We start from the raw sequence: 22,141 nt of genomic DNA, 5'->3' as shown, positions 1-22,141 counted from the left end.
TGGTGCTGAGGATCGAACCCAGTGCCTCGCACATGCTAGACAAGGACTCTATCACTGAACTACAACCCCAGCCCATATCTCTTGACCAGACATAAGAAACACTCCAAAAGTGTGAAGATAGGACAAACAATCCCCATGATCTACCTTGCTACGCAAACTTCTTTTTGACAGATAAGATGTCCTCACTTCTTCCGACAGCCCAGATCTTCAACAGATCATGGAGTTGACAGAGTACTCCTGGTAATACATCACCCATTTTTCTACTCTGGCTATCCCAGTGATAAAGCCCAGGCAAGAAAGAGAAGATTATGTGATTTCTTCTGCCCTGCTTTTACTCTGCTATGATCCCAAATGGCTGTCACTTTGAAACAAATTCTGGTTAGCTCTTGGGCTGAGGATCCAGTATTTACAGAGACTCAAACACAGGAGCCCACATGTGCAAGTCCTGAAGCTATTTCTGTCCCAGAACAACCACTCTGGGAGTACTGGCCATCAGGGCTGCCTACCTTTAAAGCATGGAAGCAACATGTGGAGTGGAAGGCTTCTAGGTGGATGCAGCCTGACTGCTGTCACTTATTGCTACTGGGGTAAAACCAGAATAGTAGTGATAGCCATTATTTATTGAGCATTTGCCTTGTGTAAGCTTTGTGCTATGCTAATATTTCATATATTTGAACTCATTTAGTCATGATAGCTTTCTGAAGTGGGCTCTGCTTTCATCCCCAAATATACTCAGGATAAGTATCATGCCCATATCACCTAACAGCTTGTTAGGTGACAAAGCCTGAATCAAATCTAGTATATCTGGCAGCAGGGTCTAAGATCTCAGCTACAGTGAGAGAAGCTCTCAGCTTCTCTCTGAACTCAGAGACCAGTTGGTAACCCGTCTTTCAACAGACTTGACTTCCACACATCTGCTTAATTCTCAGCTTAACTACTGAGCTAGTGTGCTGACAAACAAGCCAGAATTCTAGAGGACTTGGAAATCATAGTCCCAACATACCTACCACTAAAGAACACTATAAACAGGAGCAGTCTAACAAAGAGCTGTCCACACATGGCCCCCAAGGATGTGGAATGCAGAGTCATTGACAGAATGACCTGATGGGCCTTCCAGATAGGGGAGTCCCAACTACAAAGCCTCTGATATACCCTGATACTGCTGGTGAACCAGGGTGGCCCTTGTTCTAAGAAGGGTCTCCAAAGCCTCCTTGAAACACTTTTCTGGTCATTTCAAGCCCAATAGCATTCAACTTACCAGCTCTTAAGCCACTCATCCGCACAATAAACAAATCTAGCCTGACCAGTTGTTAACACCTCACTGTAATCCCCAAATGCTATGCAACACCATTGTCATAGGATGTGCCATAGACTTGTACCGCTGTCATGACCAGTCACTTTGGTCATAGTGGATTCCAACATTGAATTGGAACATTTTTGACCCCTTTATCAGCTTACTGGCACCATGTTAATATAAATCCCAAAGAAAAACTGTTAACCAGAACATGTCACAGTTTTGGATTGGATTGTCCAGCTTTTCTTTCATTTATTTCAGGGTCAGTAACCAGTAAGAATGCAGCACCTGGGTCTCAAGAGAAGACCAGCTGCTTGGCCAGCACTGTCAGCTCACCTACTCTCTGAAGAATCTGTGCCCACATATGATCCTTAAGAACAGGAACTGGGGAGACTTTCCTTTTAATGAAATATGAATATAGAGGCAGTTTTTGAAAGAGAACCAAATAGTGAGGCACTCGGGTTCCCACCATATCTGCACCAGCAACATAGAAATTCCCATTACAGATAACATTGTACTAATATTATTTGAGTAATATTAGTAACATTTTGTAATGTTACTGATTTTTTAAATTTATAGAAAACTTGCAATACACTTAAGTTTGCCTTTTTGTTTTGTTGGCTTATTTTTCTATAGATATGCATTTCTAATTGTGTAAGGCAAATTAGTGGGAAATAAGACTTGTATTATAGGAATGTATATTAAGAAATGTTTACTTAGGGAAATAGTTCTGAGGACATGTATAGATAATACATTATATCTGCTTAAAGAAATAAGCAATCTGGTAAATTCTATACTGAAAATACATTACTCTCAGCCCCTATTTAGAATGATTCTTCCTCTGATTTGAAGCAATATATATATCAGATAAATGTTATCCTTTTACTTATTTTTATTTTCGAAAGAACCTCCAAGTAATTTTTAAAATTCTTTAATTGTGTATAAATTTATATCCAATCTGTGTGCATCTCTTTTCTTTGCATTCATTCAGAAACATTTAGGTGTCACTAAGGTGCAACGATCAGAGTTAGGCTCAAGGAATATGGAGTGGAGCCAAAAGACTGAGGATGGTGGGTAAAGGGTGTTAGATGCCCCTTTGAAGAGCCAGTAGTAGAGCCATAGAGAAGCTAACACTTTAGGTCCAGGGTTACAGCTGAGTGTAGCAAGCATGGGGATGGGGCTCAGACAAAGGGCTGCAGGAGCTGCAAGACCTTGCCAAAGGGGCCAGAGGAAAAAGGACATTTGATCTAAATCTTCAGATATCAAAATTGACAAACTTATTTCCAAATTATCATGTTGACCAAAGCTCTTTCCCGTAACTACTCTGCTTAGATGACTCGCCTAAACCTGTTAGATGCCTCCTGTACTGACTTCTCACTTATGTGGCTGCATTGCAATGCCATGCATTCAAAAAGCATTCCATGTGGCAGTGGAAGAAAGGAATTGAGGACTGAATGCCTCACTGGGATGTGGCTTTGAATGGCAGGCCTCTTCACAGCTGCATTATCCTTTGTGCACCCACCCCTATAACATGGGAGAGTCTTTCTTCTTGGGATTTAGTGGCTCAACAGGTTTGGAAGAATTTGGGAAGGGGATGCTCCCTTGAGTTCTGTTGCTAGGAGAAGACAGGAAATTCAGCAGGTCAAAAGGCAAAGGTAAAACTATAGTGGAAGGTTTCTCTGTGGACAAAGACTGAAGGGTGTGGAGGTATCGAAGCTGAACAGCAGCTGGGGTTCCTGACAGAATCTCAGCAGCCATCCTCAGGGACTCAGAAGCAGCCTTTTCCCCTTCCGCAGCAATCATCTAGAAAACAAATGTGGAAAACACAAAGTGATTGTGCTTCTTGGTTCCAAGAGGACTGTCAGTGGGACCCAGTGTGGCAGGCACTGTTCAGCACAGGAGAACAGATTCAGCTGCTTTCTAAAGACTGCTGAGCTAGGGAAGACCCATTAAACTACTAAAATGTAAGGTGAACTTGTTATAGACCATGAAAAGTATAGACAGAGTGTTAGGGGAGTTCTTGTCTGGTGGGCTTGAAATGATTAGTAGGAATTTGCCATACAGAAGAAAAATTGGCCAGCTTTCCAGGCAGAGGCATGGGATTACAAAAAGGGTAACTTTCAATTTGGCCAAAATAAAGGATAAGCATTTCAGAAGAGGAGACACCAAGCTCATCAGCCAAATGCCACCTGAAAGCAGGCAGACAGGACTAGGCTCAAGGATCTAGAAGCAACTCTGCCCAGAGGACACTTTTATCCCCTTCCCCCTCCTCCCCATTCCCCTCAGGTCCAGTTATTAATCCTCTTATGCAGTTTGGGCTTTCCTTCACCTAATCCCTGTTCTTTGAGAGAAATCTGCCTCCCTTCGTCCTCACTTTCCTCCACCTCAATTTGAGGAAGCTGTGGCAGCCAGATCTTTTCAGCTCCCTGGCTGCTGAGAAGAGGTCATGAGCAGCACAGCCTTTTCTTGGCTCCAGCAGGGAGGGAACTGGGCTCTGACCATGATTGTGCCTTCATGCAGAGCTCTGGTTATAGGCCTGGGATAGCCTAATGCCATTAACCTAGAGGAGATATGTAACTGAGATGCTAGCACAAGAAAAGAGGGATGATGAGGGAGGAGAGAGCGTGAAAGCAAGACTCAGGAAGAAGACAGGCACAGTTAGCAGCTGCTTTGGTGAGAGGGAGGGGTGCAGCCTGATTGAACTCATGGGTACTCAATCACTGAGCCACACACTAGCTCTATTTTGTATTTATTTAGAGAGAGGGTCTCATTGAGTTGTTAGTACCTTACCATTGTTGAGGCCAGCTTTAAACTTGTGCTTCTCCTGCCTCAAACTCCCAAGCCACTAGGATTACAGGCGTGCGCCACCGCGCCTGGCTACTAACACACTCTTAGAGCAATTTAAATAGCATGTCGGGAACCAAACCAGATTCTACTGGGTGTGGATGAAGGGAAGCATGGAAAGAAAGGGGAAATGCTCCTTGCCATGGTTCCTGCTCTGGGTTCTCTGTGCTCCTGAAAGAGCAGCCTTGGTGGGGGGACACTGTGCTCAATGCTGGCTCACCCGCACTTTGGCCTGTCTTTGCGCTTCTGCCTCCACAGCCAGCGAGTGCTGAAGCCCAGCCGGCAGCCGCACATCCTTACTGCAAAAGAAAGAAGGTGAGCGTGTAGATGTGCAGCCTTGGCCAGACTTTTCCTCAGGTTTGCACTCTCTCTACAGGAGAGCAAATGCTGACAACAGTGTGCTGTCCCCAGAGCCCTAAGGTGGCAGGGAGGTGGAGAGAGCACATCCCATGCGGTGCCTCCAGTGTAGGTGTGGAGCACTAGTGTGGCTGCAGAGGGACTACAATGTCCTCCTCTTAAACATTTTGTGTTCCTGGGTTGTAATCATTTTTCCCACTTAAGATTTAATCTAACCACCAGTGGTTAAATTTGAATATGGGGGGCTGGGGATGTGGCTCAAGTGGTAGCGTGCTCGCGCGGGGCGCTGGGTTGGATCCTCAGCACCACATAAAAAATAAAATAAAGATGTTGTGTCTGCGGAGAACTAAAAAATAAATATTAAAAAAATTTGAATATGAAATACAGCCTTGAAGAGCTAAAAAATTAATAACGAAGATAAGGGGCATTCATCTAAGTTTATAAAAGAGAAAAAATTGATTTTGAAATGAGGAGGATTGATTAAATAAGAACAATCTTACTGTATCACATCAAAGATACAAAAATATCTTTTTATCCCAATGATAACTGAAAAATTCATATATGGAACCATTGAGCAGTTTCTCAAAAGATTTATAAAGTTAGCATGTAACCAGTAATGCTATTTCTAAGTATATAGCCAAGAGAACTAAAAACATATTCACACAAAAACTTCCAAATGAAAGTTTATTGTGGGGGCTGGGGATGTGGCTCAAGTGGTAACGCACTCGCCTGGCATGTGCAGGGCGCTGGGTTCAATCCTCAGCACCACATAAAAATAAAAAAAATAAAGATGTTGAAAAAAACAAGAAAGTTCATTGTGGCATTTTCCCTAACAGCCAAAAAGTGGCTGATGGATGGATAAACAAAATTTTGTATAGCTAGCAATGGAACTTTATTTGGCTATAAAAGAAATGAAGAATTGATATATACTACACCATGGATGAACCTTGAAAACATGCTAAATGAAAAGAAACTAGACACAAAAGGCTCAACATATGATTCCATTTATGTAAAATGTTCAGAATAGGCATGTCCACTGAAACAAAAACTAAATTTGTGGTTGCCAGGGGATGAGGAGCGGGGAGGAATGAGGAGTTCCTGCTAAATAAGAACTGGCTTTCTTTGGGGGTGATGAAAATGTCCTGAAATTAGATCAAAGGGACATCTGTAGGACTTTGTAAATGTCCTAAAACCACTGAGCTGCACTTTGAAATGGCTAAAAGGGTAAATTTTATCTTTTAAAAAAGATTTTTTTTAATGCATAGCAAAAAAAACCCCATGAGACTAATTTGCCCAAATGTCATAGTGGTTGTATTTTGGCTGCAAGATGTTACATAATTTTCCCTCTTGGGCTGGGGATGTGGCTCAAGCGGTAGCGCGCTCGCCTGGCATGCGTGCGGCCCGGGTTCGATCCTCAGCACCACATACAGACAAAGATGTTGTGTCCGCCAAATACTAAAAGAAATAAACATTAAAATTCTCTCTCTCTCTCTCTCTCTCTCTCTCTCTCTCTCTCTCTCTCACTCTTTCTTTAAAAAAATTTTTTCCCTCTTTCTCTCTAAACTTATACTAGTATGGCTATATTACTCAAAATAATTTTTCAAGGAAAATTTTTAAATGAAACCAAAGTATTTCCTTTTATCATATTGTTTATCATGATCATTTTCCTACCCACATTTCTATTCTCTCCACTTTGATTCCCCAAATACAGGTCACTGAATCCAAGGCAACCTGTGGAGGGAAAAAGATGAAAGGTCAGCAAGAGCCTGCAGGTAAGAGCAGGGCACACCTGTGCCCCGATGGCTGTTGTTCTGAACAGAGAGAGCCCATTTCCTTTGAAAGGATGGTACTAGGCCACTTTGTTTCATTAAATTTCACAGTATCTGGCATGGGGCAATTTGACTTGGACAGTGCCACTCAATAAATATTTGTGGAACTAAAGATGGCATGGTAGGCTGAATAATGACCCTAAGGATGTGCATGTCCTAGTCCCTACAACATCTCACTGTTACCAAGAGGGACTTCGCAGAGGTGATTAAGTCAAAGGTCCTGGAGATGGGGAGATTATGCTAGGTTATTCAGCTCAGCCTGAAATGTAATCATATGTGTCCTTGTAAGAGGGAGGCAGAGGGAGATCTGACACAAAGAAGTTGATGTGACCAGGGAAGCAGTTTGGAGTGGTGCATTTTGAAGATGAAGGAAGGGGAGGAAGGGGCTGAGGAACATAGGTAGCCTTAAATGCTGAAAGGGCAGGAGAAGCATCTCCAGACAGAATCAGCCCTGCTGACATCTCAGCTTGAGCTCAATGAAGCTGATTTCAGACTCTGGTCTTTAGTAATGTAAGAGAATAAGTGCATGTTGTTTTAGCTACCAAATTTGTGGTAATTTGTTACAGAAGCAAAAGAAAAGCAACACAAATGGTATATTTGTTCAATTTGTTTTAAAATGTCTTTATTATTTTCTACTTAGTCTCCCTGCCAAGTGGTTGTCATTGATAGGGCACTCTGTATTCCTCACTGCTGGGAGACATCAATGTCCTCCTGCTTCCCAGTCTCCCCTGCCCTCCACAGTTGAAGCTAGAAACAGGAGGGGGAAGAAAAGCAATTTGGGTTGTAGAAAGGAGGGGCGGGACACAGAGCCCTCCATGTTGGCCTGTTTATCTTTTAAATTACACAAAGTCTGATTTTATGGAAAGCAACACACCTGTCTTTTTCTTTGGCCTTCATTTTCCAGGCAGAGATATTCTTTCACTTATTTGAACAGTCTATGTGTATAACACCCTTTGGACAAATCTTATTACACTTTTGTTATAAATGGGTGTATTTCCATCTATGGCTTTAAAATACAATTTTTACATTTTACTCTCCAGTTATCAGTTATCAGTTGTCTGAGAATATAATACAGCCATTAGCAAAGAGACCTCCCCTAAATTCTGTTTTGTTTTTCTGTATTGGGGATTGAACCCAGGACCTGTGCATGCTAGGCAAGCACTTTACAGCTGAGCTGCATCCCCAGCCTTTTGTTGTTGTTGTTGTTGTTGTTGTTGTTTGTTTTTTTAATATTTTAGATGTAGTTGGACACAATACCCTTATTTTATTTATTTATTTATTTTATGCTGAGGATCCGACCCAGGGTCTAGCACATGCTAGGTGAGCGCTCTACCCCTGAGCCCCAGCCCCAACCCCAGCCCCAGTCTTTTTATTTTGAGATGGGTCTTGCTAGGTTGCCCAGGCTGGCCTGAAACTTGTGATCCTCCTGCCTCAGCCTCCCAAGTAGATGGAATTAGACTTGTACTGCTTTTTTCTTTTTAAATTTACTGGATGATTTCTCAGTGGCTAGATAAGTAATAATGCATTGAAAGCCCTGAGAAGACTGACTAATTTGAGAGGAAGGAATATTGATAAATACATCACAAAGGAGATGGCATCTTAAAGAATAAACAAGATTTTTTCCTGTGGAGAAAAGAAAAGAATTCCAAGCAGAGGAAACAGCTCAGGAGGAGGCAGGAAGCATAAAAGTGCTGGATCTGGGCAAATGCTAAGTAGGTTCCAGTGTTAGATTTAGTGGGGGAAGGATGGCAAGAGCTGAGGCTGTGACAGTTGTGTCTTTTCTTCATTTACCTCCCAAAACGTTAGCTGTGTGACAAGCCCCATGCCAGGTCTGAGGCAAAAGGATGAATAAAATATGGCACCTGCCATTATGGGATTCATAATCTGGGAAGACAAATGTATGGACACATAAATAAACTCAGCATAATAAGAGCAAGCTTGAATGTCAAGAGTCTGGACTCATACTACCCTTCAGAGGAGAGGGGTGAATAAGGGGAGGCTGAAGGATCAGTTGGGGGACCATGTCAAGTGGCTTCTAAAATCCAGAGCAGCAACTCCCGAGTGTCCCTCTTCTTTTTCTTTTTGCAGGTTCTCTTATTTTCAGACTTCCCTTTTCCATCAGGATGCAAATCCCAGGTTTGTTTGTTTGTTTGTTTTGTTTTATTGTTGCTTTTTCTTTTCTTTTGTGGAACTGGAGATTAAACCCAGGGTTTGGCAAATGTGAGGCAAGCACTTTGACAATCCCAGTTTTATCAGTAACAAGTTGGACAAGTCACAGACATTTGTACCCTGCATTTTTTTTTTCAGATTAGTGACTGCTCAGTTTCCATAAAGCACAATCATCAATGCCTTTGATTCTTAGGGTCTTCCTATTTGACGTCCTCCTTCTAACTAGGTCTGATTTGCAACCTCCTAATCCAGTTCTGGGCCTGGCTGCCCCTATGGCTTGGATGACAGACTCAGTGGTAACTGCCACCTAGCTGGCCAGCTGCCTGGAATCCTGCTTCATTCTTGCTTGTCTTCTTAGTACCTCTTGCCAACTCGTCTTGGTAAGAATCAAGGGCGTCCACCATGGCCATGAATAAGATTCCTGTTTGCTACCTGTGGGCCAGATGAGGCTGTTTGGGAGGCAGCTTTTACTCTATTCCTCCCTCTGCTAATTCTAAATCAATTAAATCTAGACAGTTGGTTGGGTAATTAATCATGATAGGGTAGGAGACATCTTCCCTCTTCCCTCTGAAAGTACATAGCATCATTTCATTTTGTGCACACTGTGCTTGTTTCCTCAGCTAGGCAGGAAGCTTCGAGGAATCATGTCTTATCCTTTTTGTATACCACAACCTCTCCCATCCATCTCTACCAGCGCTGCCAGCAGCCTCTCCCAACACTTGGTACTATGTGAGAACTTCGCAATGAACTTAAAGTCACTGGGTGGCTTTGGGGGAAGAGTTGAGAGCAAACTGTTCACCAGGACTGGTGATTATAATTGATTCAGGTCACTTTGGCAACTTCCTAATTAGCTATAAGCTCCTTAGGGATGGCAACTTGAAGAGATTCAAGTGTGGCACATGGAAGATTTAATAAGTGGCCAGTGAACAGATGATTAAAAGATATAGTTTAGAGCTGGGATTGTGGCTCAGTGGTAGAGTGCTTTCCTAGCATGCATGAGGCACTGGGTTCGATCCTCAGCACCACTTAAAAATAAAAAATAAAGATATTGTGTCCACCTAAAACTAAAAAAATAAATATTAAAAAATATACATTTAATATACTCAATATTAAACTTAGTAAGTACCTTTACATCTTGAGCAATGCTCTTCCTCTCTAGAAGAATTTCAGTGAGGGATCGGTGTGCCAGAAGACGCTTCATGGTGGTTTGCACAAGGAACTGGACAGCCTTAGACACATGAGCCAGGCTGCTTAGGAGAAGAGAGGCATTTTCCATCCGGTAGTAGCAGATGGCATCTATCTCCATTATAAACATGTCTTTGGTTACAACCTAGGGAGAAAAACAGTTTGGATGACAGACTTGATCCGTGGGCTCTTTTCCTATGTGGAGAGAACTAAGTGTATCTAAAGTGAATTTTCTCAGAGTAAAATTATACCAAGAAAAAAAAACCCAGCTGAATTATCTTTTATTCAAAATATATATGATTTTGAAAATTATGGAGTTTTTTTTATTAAATAAACAAAAGAACTCACAATTTAAAGGAATTCTGTTGTAAATCCTTTTGTAAAGAAAATCAGGAATAATTTTCTTATTTGAAAACACTCAGTTGTTTTTATAGGTCTTTCTAAACTGATGCAAACAAATCTAATAACAGAGAGGCATGTTCTAGGACATAAGTGCTGTGAGCTGTAACGTGGTGCTTGCTGGAGTGTTCCCTAGAGGGCAATTTGGTGATGCCCATTAGTCCCCACCAAAAGCCTTAAAAGGGGGAGGGAGTGGAAGGGAGGGGCCATAGGGGTAGGAAAGATGGTGGAATGTGATGGTCATCATGACCCTAAGTACACGTATGAAGACATGAAGGCTGTGACTCTACTTTGTGTACAACTAGAGATAAGAAAACTTGTCCTCTATATGTGTAATATGAATCCTAATGCATTCTGTTGTTACATATAACAAATTAAAATTTAAAAAATAAACACAGCTTTAACAGTAAAAAAAAAAGCCTTAAAAGGTGCAAGTTCTCAACATTTGCATTTTTAGAAAACATTTATCAAAGGACATATTTTAAAGATTTAGCTGTACGAATTGTTACTTATACTATTACTTATTGAAATAAAACACTGGAAACAATTTATCATCAACAAGAGGAAATTGGTTGAGTAAACTGTGGTATGGCCACACAATGAAATGTTATGTGTCCATTTAAAATAAAGGGCTAGGAGCTGGGGTTGTGGCTCAGCAGTGGAGCACTTGCCTTGCACATGGGAGGCACTGGGATTGATCCTCAGCACCACATTAAACAAAATAAAGGTATTGTGTCCATCTACAATTAAATATATGTATGTATGTATATGTATATACATATATATATGTGTGTGTGTGTGTGTATGTGTATAATCACACATGCACACACACATATAAAATAAAATAAAGGGCTAGAAGCATAGCTAATATATGAAAAGATGCTTCTATATTGTTGGATAAAAAGGAGGATGTTATAAAAATCTTACATAGTGTGATATCTATATATACACCTATCTGTGAATATAACCACATACATAGAAAAGTTTGAAAGGATATACTCCAAAATATCAACAGTTGTCTAAGGATTAGGGGTAAGTACAGGTTTCCAATGTCTTTGTTGTGTTAAAATACACATAACTTTCCATCTTTAAGCATATACTTCTGTGGTATTAAATGCAATCACAATGTTGTGCAACCATCACCACCAGTAACCTGCACTATTCTTTTCACCTTGTAAAAGTGAAACTCTATGCCCACTGACAACATCTCCACACTTTCCCCTCCCTCTTGTTCCTGACAATCACCTTTATACTATATCTCTATCATTTTGATTACTCTAAATACCTAGAATCATACAGTATTTGTTTTTGTGATTGCTTATTTCAAGTAGCATAACATACTCAAGGTTCATCCATGTTGTAGCATATGTTAGAGTCTTTTTAAAGCTGAATAATATTCTACTGCATGTACATATGACATTTTGCTTATCTATTTATCAGTTTATAGTCAGTTATTTTGCTCTTATGAATAATACTGCTATGAACACTGATGTACAAATATCTCTTCAAGATTACAAGTTTTACTTCTTCCTTTCATTAAATTTTATCATCTAAAATAAGCATTTTTAAAAAACAAAGTTTCTATTTCCCAAGAGAAAGAATGAAAAAAAAACCTCAGGCCAAAAGTAGGAGACTACGTAGGAAAGGCTTATAAATTTGAATCACCAATACAGATAGTAGCTAGGAGCACTGGCACATGGCTGTTATCCCAGCAGCATGGGAGGCTGAGGCAGGAAGACTGTAAGTTTGAGGTCAGCCTTGACAACTTAGCAAGATTCTATCTCAAAAATTAACAAAGAGGGCTGGAGCTGTAGCTCAGTGGCAGAGCACTTACTTAGCATGTGTGAGGCACTGGGTTCAATCCTTAGCACCACATAAAAATAAACAAATAAAGTAAAGGTATTCTATCCATCTACAACTATAAATTTTAAAAAATTTAAAACAGTTAAAGAAATATATGAATATTATCTTTACTTTTAATTTTATAATTTTTTTAATTGTTGAAAAATATACATACATAAAATTTACCATCTTTGGTGTACAGTTAAGTAGTACAACTAACCTCTAGTACTCTTTTCATCTTGCACAACTGACAATTATTGAATAATAATTGTCCATGCCCCCTCCTCATATCCCCTGGAAAGCAACATTTTACTTTCTGTTCCTATGAATTTAGCTGCTCTAGGTACTTCATATAAGTAGACCCTTAATAGTTCTTTTTAATTAATTAATTAATTGATTTTTAATTTTGTTTTAGTTGTAGATGGACACAATGCCTTTATTTATTTATTTTTATGTGGTGCTGAGGATCGAACCCAGTGCCTCACACATGCTTGGCAAGTCGTCTACCACTGAGCTTCCCCAGCCCCAGTACTTTTAATTTTTATTTTTTGGAGACTAGATAATTTCATTTAGCATGCTGTCCTCAAGATTCATCCATGTTTTAGAATATGTTAGAATTTCTTTCCTTTTAAAGGCTGAACAAATTCCATTATGGATTATATGCCACATTTTTAAAAATCTGTTCATCCATCAATGGACATTGCTTGCTTTGCTATTGGCTATTGTGAATAGTACTGCTATGAACATACTTGTTCAAGACCCTGCTTCTTTTTTTCTTTTTATTGGTGCATTATAATTGTATAATTATAAGTGGTATTTGTTGTTACTTATGCATACATGCACACATACAACAGTATAATTTGGTCAATTTCATTCCACATTATCTCCTCTTTCCCTCAACTTCTGCTTCCCCCTGGTCCCTTTCTATTCTACTGGTCTACCTATGCTTTTCATGAGATCCACCCGCAACCTCTTTTTTTTTTCTTTTACTTTTTTCTCTCTAGCTTTCACATATGAGAGAAAACTTATGACCCTTGACTTTCTGAGTTTGGTTTAACACTTAACATAATGTTCTCAAGCTCCATCTATTTTCCTCCAAATGACATAATTCTGTTTCTTTATGGCTGAATAAAATTCCATTATGTGTGTATACTGCATTTTCTTTATCCATTCATTGGCTAACAGACACCTGGGCTGGTTCCATAATTTGGCTATTGTGAATTGTGCTGCTATAAACATGGGCATGCATGTATTGGATAACGCAATGACTTCAGTTCCTTAGGATAAATACTGAGGAGTGGTATAGCTGGGTTATATGGTGGTTCCATTTATTATGACAGGTAATCTGCTGTACTCAGAGTCTACTGATTTAAATCATAATCTCATCTAAATAAAAAAATTACCTGCACAATAACATTCCATTGTGTTTGACCAAATGTAGGTGAAATTACCTTAGGCTAGCCTAGTTGACACATAAGGTTAACTATCATAAAGTCCTTTGCCCTTTTTTTAGTCAGTATTTTTTTAAAACTATTCACTATCATTACTGTTTTTTAAGTCAGTCATTTTTTGTATTAAGAGGTATGAGTTTTTTGTATAGCCTGAATATTAACCCCTTGTAAGATATGTGATTTGCAGATATTTTCTCCTGTTCCATAGCTTGCCTTCCACTCTGTAGATTGTGTCCTTTGATTCACAGAGTTTTGTTTTTTTTTTTAATACTGATGAAGTTCCATAGGTCTATTTTTCTTTTCTACTGTTGAGCATAGAGATTTTGTCCTGGGCTAGAGTCAATAGCTAGACTGTGGAAAATGTAGAGAAAGCAAAAGCTACCCTTTGACTTACCTCATGGAAGGGTATCTCCAAGGTCTGGAGACGAAGGTCAACTTTGTGGTAGATATCCAGGCAGGGCAAAAAGAAGAACAGGCCTAGAAGGTGGGGGGGAGGAACAGGCAAACAGCAAGCATGGAGACTGTTTGGGGTTCACCTTTTCATGTTCAGGTTGTACACTGCATTGCTTTTCTTAGCCTGCAACTATACACAGATCATTGGGAAATCCCACTAATATCTTACAGCATCATTGTCGAAGCTAAGTTTATCACCATCAATATGAGACACTTGAGGGTAAAAGGAGAGCACTGTTACAATTTACTCCAGGTTAACAGGTATAAGCAGAGATTATTCCAAAAATTTGGGCTTTAATAATGGTGGTAACTTTAGTCATGATGCTAACCCCTCCAGATCTCTAGTATGTCTGTCCCTTCACTAGATTTGAGCTCCCTAAGTAACATCACATACATTATTGTTAGCCTTAGTGTCTCTAACTTGGTGCCTTTTAGGTAATCTATAAAATTGTTTTTTAGTCTATGAGTGTATCCATATGTCAAACTTTGCAGCCAGCAACCTCCACATGGTATTTCTTAAAAGGTGAGCTCCAAAGGTAATCATAATAGCAATATCATAATACTAGCTTCTATTTGGCAAGTTAGTCTTCACCTATCCAATATAATATATAGTAAATAATGGGCAATAACTATCTGTAGATTGATTATTGAGATTTTATCAAGAACCCTGGATGTTGTAGGCTCTTGTAAGAGCCACAGTTTGTTGGAACCAAAAGCACTTCACAGAGCCCATGATCTATCTGGGGAGCCAACCACCTGCTGTTCTTTCTTGGCCCCAATGGAGAAAGTTCCAGAAAACAAGGAACACAGCAAGATCATCCATGTCCTGGAACTACAGGATCTAATTCTGTTTTTGTGGGAACCTATCTACTGGATTGGGTTTTTCAAACTCTGATTGGTGTCTCTTAGTCTTGTCTCCAATCCCTACTTATTACTGCAGACCAGGATGAGAACTCAGACCTCTCCAATATATACACAGTGGGACTTTGCTCCTCCTCATGGCTTCCAGGCTGTCTTGGACCTCCAAACCCTAATTACGACACTTTCCAGAATAACCATACTTCTCTCTATACCCCATAACCAGCTTTGATTTCTGGACATAAATTCTACTAGATTTTAAAGCCCTAGAAATCAGAGACCATGTCTTACTCAGGCATTTTTGTATCCCTGGTAGTTAGCAGCATCTAAAATACAGGACTTGTTCAATCTCTGTCTCTTAAATTTCAACACTAAAGACCAATTTATTACATAGATGCCTCTCTTCCTTGCCTTAGGCCCCCTGGATTCTCAACTAGCTCAGCTTTTCTCTGAGAATTCACAGAACTCTGACTGTACACATGGAGTACTCAAACCAGTCTCCATTCATGGATCCTAAGCTGATTTCCTGTTGTAATCAGAATGCCCTGACCTGGGGCTCCCTGCATTCATCTTCTCCCTTGGCCACCTGTCTCCTGGTAGTAGAAGTTCTTAATGATCTGCATTGCAACTAACAGATTAGAAATACAGATGAATCAAGTTACTTCATTGTATCTAAAGTCCATATTATAAAAACATAAGAATTGAAGTTGGCCAGTTGAGGGGTGGTGGAGATGGTGGTTTTTTAAAAAAAGTGTGTGTATATATATGTTTCTTACCAGGGCCTTTGGGTCTTCCAGGAAGCAGATGTCCCAGTCGGAATATAATTACTCTCTCGTACTCTTGTACAATCTAAATGGAAATGTAATACTTCCAAATCACTCTAAATAAGAATAATAAAGCATTCAAAAGGCCTTAAAATGAAAGTGATTTTAGGTATCAGAAATCTTTTGTTTTGACAACGAAGAATAAACTTCTATTGATATTCAATGTTCTAAAATTTATACTTAGTGTGGAATTTTAGAAACCAATGAAAAAGTATATTGGCTATCTGAATTTTTGAGCCCAAGGATGGAAATTTGATTAAAAACTCATTATCATCTAAAAAGTAATGTTTCCACTATATTCAATGTTTCCTAAATCAAATATGATCAGAGCATGTTTAATCTTGTAGTTTTCTGTGACTTCTGCCTTATCAAGCTTTTATATGTATCACTCATTAACTGTTTAACAAAAAGATGGAGTATATTTTAATACCACTTGTGATACTTTGTTTCACAAATAACACAAAGTTGTGATACTTTTCAATTTCTCTAAGGCTGATTCAAAATGATCCAATTGGATTTTAATTAGTTAATTCTCATGAATCTCAAAAAATTGAATGTACCCTGAGCATGTGTAGAAATATTTTTAAATGACAAAAAGGAGATTCACTGTGTAGAACAGAACAGGAAAGTTACTGCATATTACTTTAAAAAAGATACTTTCTGTTCCAGTATCAGAATCTGAGTTCTGTTGCTTGTTTTTCATTAACTTAGTTGATGAGTTTGTTTATACATATACCTCACAAGATTCTGAATTCCTTGATGATACAGAATTGATTTTTTTCTGAGTGCCTAAAAAAATGCCTGATACATAGCAAGTATTCAGTGAATTTATTCATTTAGTAAGTGGATAAAGGAATGACTTGTGACTGTTGCCAAGTTTATTTTCCTTTGCTTATTGGAACAGTGAATGAGAATGAATGATTGGGTTTGGTTCCTAGAGCATACCCCAGCAATTCTCAGCTGCCTAGTTCCTACCATTACTTGTTTCTTTGTTGGAAAAAAAAAAATTCCTCCAGAGATTAAGGGAAACCTTACTTCTTCAAGCCTTGCTCAAATGTAACTACTCAATGCTGCTTTTGTGTCCACTACCTAATTTAGATGGTTCCTAAGGTTTACCTTTGATGGTGCTGGGGCTTGAACTCAGGGCCTTGTTCTATGCAAGCACTCTACCAACTGAGCTGTATCTCCAGCCCTGTTAAGGTTTACCATCTTAACTAACTAAACCCAACAGCCTTTTCCATAAACCATGGTTGAGTCAGTACTGGACCCTGTGATGATCATGTAGGTGCTCAGATCACACCTCAAGAAGAGCCTGCGGCCTTGCCTGGCCTGCCTGAGGCTTTGGGTTCAATTCTCACTCCACCAAAAAATGAAAAGTGAAAAGGAGAGCCTGCTGCCAACTGTATGCTGTCTCAAGGAGACACATTTTATAGTCAATGACGTAAGTAGATAGAAAGTTTAAAAGTGGAAAAAGACAAGCCCAACTCTCATTGAAGGTTTCCCCTAAAGCCTGCTTTTGTTCTTTCTCAATCTCACCCAGGCAATACCTCCAAAAAATTCTTTGTACTTCTAATTTCATCTTGTCATGTGCTTCCTGAACTGACACAGATCTTCATTTTCTTCAAGGACTGGAGTTGTATGGGCCAACTGTGGGCCAGAGACAGTGGCCCCTCATGGTCTAGGGCAGCTGCTGAGAAGTTTCTGGCAGTGTAAGGAGCGCATGAGAGGATGTCATGACCTGTTCTGGGCTGGTCTTTGTGTTGGAGTGGGAATGAACCAGTGGAAACCCTTGAAGGGTCTCCATCTAATGGTAGAGTTGATCTCAGCAAGCATTATATGTGTGGTCCGGGCTAGAATGAAGTGAAGGCAGAGTGATCCGGAGCACAGGGAAGGGAGCAACAGACTAGAGGAGTCGAGGAAGGCTTCATGGTAACATTTGAGCCAGGTCTTGAAAGAGGACCACCTTCTGGAGGGCAAGTGGGCATGAGGGCATGGCAGTGGACCAGCAGCAAGTTCTAAACACAGAGCATGACCCAATATGATCAGAAAGAGGCACCAGGAAATAAATGAACTGTTGGGTCCTCATGGAAACTCACCTTTATGCAAAACCAGATAGAAAAAGGGAATGTCAGGATGATGAAGAGCAGGGAGGCAAGGACAAGAAGCCACTCACAGGCCCCTAAACCAGAGGACTTGGCACCTAAAGAAAGAAAAAAATATTGAAACCTCACCATTTTAACTGACTAGCACTTGTCAGTCTAGTCCTTGGTATTGAATCAGAGCAGCTTGGAGACATTGCTGGAAATATTGGAATGAACCAGACATCAGGGTGGTCAGAGTTCACAGGGCCTGGGGTCTTCATGGAAAGCCATGTGGGCCCGTGGAAGGTGGTACAGGCTCCTGGAAAGGCACTGGGGTACTGGGGACCAGAGTACCATGGGTTCCCATTCTGGCTTTCTCATTTCATGTCCATAGATAATTTTATGCAGGACACAGGACCTCTTCAAATCTCAGTTTCCTTACCTGTACAATGGGGATGTTTGCTATATTGTAAATATTGCACAATAACTAGCTCATGAAATAGATTTCATATCTATTTCAGTGTAAGGGAGATATGAAATCTCACATAAAAACACTGAACTGTACTTTACGTGTGTCGGGTTTTAATATTCAAAGTGTCCAGAGTCTTACCTTCCATGAAATAACTTTCCTACTCACTACCTGCCCTAATGTCTGAAATGCCTTTGTTAGAGTTCCTTCATTGGATTGAGGTGATGCTGTCTGGTCCTTGAACATCCCCTGTGTGGGATGACATTAGACCATTAGAGTCTTTGAACAAGCAATAAGGAAGGAGGCAGAACATCCAGGATGCTTGAGTGGTAGTGAAGTGGCGTCAAGGAAAGTCGGCCTCAGGAACACAAGTTCTTCTGGTCCTGTCGTGTTTACATTGCATCTCCAGTGCCTGGAATAGTGCCTGACACAATGCAGGTGCTCAACCATTGTTGAATTAGGAAGGAAGGAGAAGTGGATAGTGAAAATGATTTAAATGTAATGTAAATCTGAGTTGTGGAAATCTAAAGAATTTTATTTTCCAGGTACTAGAACACTGGCCAAAAGGATACTATTTGCCAGTTTAAAAATCCCACAGAGAGGAACTGGGGCTGGGGCTCAGTGGTAGAGGGCTCGCCTAGCATGTGTAAGGCACTGGCTTTGATCCTCAGCACCACATAAAAAAGTAAACAAATAAAATAAAGATATTGTGTCCATCTACAACTGAAAAAAAAGTATGTTTAAAATAAATCCCACAGAGAACTAAAAGATGACTGAAAGTGAGCAAATGGTAAAAAGCCCATTTTTAAAGGATCAAAAGGAAATGGATACTTAATTGGTAGGGCTAAAAATTCAAATTCCACAGCTAGGCACAGTGGTGCATGCCTGTGGTCCCAGCTGCTCAGAAAGAGGCTGAGGCAGGAGGGTCACTTGAGCCTAGGAGTCTAGGCCAACCTGGGACCAGTTTCTTAAAAAAAAAAAAAAAAAAAGTTGTTTTTCTTGAAATTGAATTCCACATCTGGAAAGGTCTTCACTGAGTTACTTAAAGAGGACACATGTGCAAGCTGCACCAGCACTAATGCCAAGTCTGCCCTAGTGTGGCAATTCCCAAAGACCTTTCCATAAAATACCAGTCCCAGAGTGTGCTCCACAAGGAAAGAGTTTTTGGGCAAATGGATTTAGAAATATTGGGCACTGTATCCCATTCCTGGTATTCCCAATGTCCATCAACATCTGGAATCTATGAGAATCCCTATAGTAAAACATCATTCTTAGCTTTGTTTACTCTAGTGGTTTCTAAACCTTTGACAAGGTAATGTTTTCTCCAAGGAACACTCATTGATGTTCTATGGAACTTATTTATCACCAACCCTACATTAGAAAATGCTGCCCTATAAACATTGTTAATTTTTATATTCTTATTCTTCAATGGCAATGACTAATAGTCATTTTAGTTTATATTTGTATAAATGAATTTCAGTTTATAATTATATTTCAGTTTCCAGTGGTCACAACTATCACAAGTAAAATCAAGGCACATATGAACAAAATTATGTTTTATAAGTGAAAAAAGTTCTCAAAAGTTCCTTCACTCAGTAGTTAGGAATGTGAATAGAAAACTAATTTGTATACTCAAAGCTTTATCCACAAAATATTTTTCTCTTGGGATGAGTTGCTTGAACATCCAAATTGTTTGATTTAAGTGAATAAGGAAGCATTACATGTTAAAGCAGGAAGAGTCTTTAGACATATCCTGAGAATACCCAGTTGTGGTAAGGTGACACCCCTTTTCAATTCCCTCAAGTCCCAAGAAGTCTGCCTTTGGAGTGTGGTGCTAAGTCAGAAGAGAGAGGAATGCTGTGCCCTGTTCCCACAAACACCTCTCAGGCAAGGGCTGCCTCATCTTTAGTGGTCTTTCTCTCTCACTGCTTGGGATCTTCTGCTCTAGCCACTTTCTTATTGGTGAGACTAAGGCCCACAAAGGTGAATCAACCTGCTTAAAACCATAGCTAGTCGGTTTGAGTGCTGGGACATGATCAGAAACCAAGAGCAGGCTATGTAAAGGTGGGTACTTCAGCCAAAAGGCCTTATTCTAGAAGTCTAGCTGTTCCACTTCCCAGCTATTGGTGTGTGTGTGTGTGTGTGTGTGTGTGTGTGTGTGTGGTGTGGTGTGTTACTGGGGATTGAACTCAGGGCCTCATGCAGGCTAGGCAATGGCTCTACTGCTGAGCTATATGCCCACTCCTTTTTATTTTGAGACAGGGTCTAGTTATATTGTCCAGGTTGGCCTCAAACATCTGATCCTTCTTCCTCAGCCTCACAAGTAGCTGGGATTACACATGCCACTGCCCCAGGCTCCAGCTATAGATTTTGGGCAAGATATTTAATTTCACAGAGCATGTTTCCTCAACTGTGCTAAGAGGATAATGAAGGACTAAATAAGTAAAGTAAAACACCCAGGTGTGCTTGGTACATAGAAAGGGCTCCATAAATGGGTGCTCCCTTCCTTGCCTACCCCTCTAATATGATCTGCCACACAATATAAGATTACATGCTGGGCTGGGGTTGTGGCTCAGTGGTAGAGCGCTCACCTAGCACGTGTGAGGCCCTGGGTTCAATCCTCAGCACCACATAAAAATAAATAAACAAAATAAAGGTATTTCGTACAACTAAAAAATAAATATTAAAAAAAGATTACATGCTATTCTTCATTTGCTTCCCTTTAAACATCTGTCATCCTACTGCTTAAGGTATAATGAATTTTTTTCCCATTCATTATGAAAAGGATTGGCGGTAGTTAAATTTGTTCCTAAGATTTGCTTTCTCTGCAGAAGGGAAAAGGAACACCTTTGTTTGCATTCCCTCCTTTGATCTGATGTTCCTCTCTTTTAGCTTGCAAGGATTCAGCTGAAACTGAGTATGTTCTTTGTTTTAGGCTTTGTGCAAAGTGTTTGGGAGCTTTTGCTCATTTTACCCTCACAACTGCCTCTAAGGCAGGAATTGGGATTATCTGATCCATGGTAGAGGCCCTTCCTATGATCACGTGGCTAGCAAGCTGTGGAGCTGATTTCAACTCAGGTCTGGCTCTTCTCTACTTGGCGATGCTAGTAGAGAAGGCGATGCCTTTCAGAAAGAATGATCATCCCAAAGAAAGTTTAAAATGCTTTTACATAAGACTGAGGGGAGGAAAATAAGCCATAGTTGCTCAGAGCCAAGGCTCAGATACGTTTTTATTTATATCAGGTGCCCATTTGCCCTTCTGTGACCACAAAAACCAACTTCATTGTTCCTTTGCCTGTCAATTGGTCCCCAACCTGGACCACACTCCCTCCAACTTCCCATCCCTTTCTGCCCCCTGAGATCAGCTGGTACCTGGATGATGTTGCTATTTTTATTTCTTCTGATGCACTTTGGTCTCCATCTTTGGGGGGGGTGCTGGGTGCCTAATGCACACCTTTCATTTCCTGGAAACCCCAGCCTTCAACAATCTGCTCTGGCTTTGATGGTTTTCACTGGGGTAACATTTCACCTTATCTGACATCCTTTGGGTACCACTTGGAAAGCCGGCTTTCCTCCCTGATGCCCGACCTGCACCTCAATACCTTCCTCCAGCCGCTCGCTCTCCAGCAGCGCCACCACCTCGGTGCCTTCCTCACCGGAGCCCCGGACCTCGTCCACGTCCACCACGGTGGCGGCGGGCGCTCGGGGTTCCTCTGGGCTCCCCGCCCGCCCGGGGCTCCGCCGCTCGGACCTGGCATCCCGCCGCCCGTGGCCGCCGCCCCTCTCGCCCTTTGCCCTCTTGCTCTCCTTGGGGGTGGGCCCGCCGCCTCGCCTGGGGGCCTCTCTGGAGGAGCTGCGTGCCCTCCTCTCCATCCTCACGTCGGCGGAGTGCTCGTGCGGCCGTGGCTGACGCCCCGAGAGCGAGCGCGACCCTTCCGAGTCGCTCGTGGAGTGGGTGGACTGGGCTGCGAGCGCTGGCCCTAAAGACACCCCGAGGGGTGGGCGGGGCGAGGGTCCTGGGGCGGGGCTCCGCCCACCTGGAACCCCGACCGCTGCTACCCACCCCCAAGCCTGGGTGCCACGCTG

General features: G+C 41.0%; 1 protein-coding gene across 2 annotated transcripts; it reads right to left on the bottom strand.

The window, feature by feature from the left end:
• Positions 1 to 2,818: 2,818 nt before the first annotated feature.
• Positions 2,819 to 21,928, bottom strand: NPHS2 (NPHS2 stomatin family member, podocin; the record flags this gene model as incomplete). 2 transcript variants are annotated; one of them, XM_081299979.1, is made up of 8 exons in its annotated part: positions 2,819 to 3,097; positions 4,359 to 4,437; positions 6,171 to 6,226; positions 9,620 to 9,823; positions 13,765 to 13,847; positions 15,458 to 15,530; positions 17,602 to 17,705; positions 21,658 to 21,928. In XM_081299979.1, 8 exons carry the CDS (start codon positions 21,926 to 21,928, stop codon positions 2,819 to 2,821), a joined length of 1,149 nt encoding a protein of 382 aa, XP_081156105.1. The 2 variants fall into 2 exon arrangements, with proteins under 2 accessions (XP_081156105.1, XP_081156106.1); XM_081299980.1 differs by lacking the exon at positions 9,620 to 9,823.
• Positions 21,929 to 22,141: the final 213 nt, after the last annotated feature.

This window comes from Spermophilus citellus (genome assembly GCF_964194105.1).
Source record: "Spermophilus citellus genome assembly, chromosome: 6".
In the NCBI taxonomy this organism is placed as follows: domain Eukaryota; kingdom Metazoa; phylum Chordata; class Mammalia; order Rodentia; family Sciuridae; genus Spermophilus; species Spermophilus citellus.
Note: the sequence above shows the minus strand (reverse complement) of the source record. Positions and strands in the feature narration are given on the sequence as shown.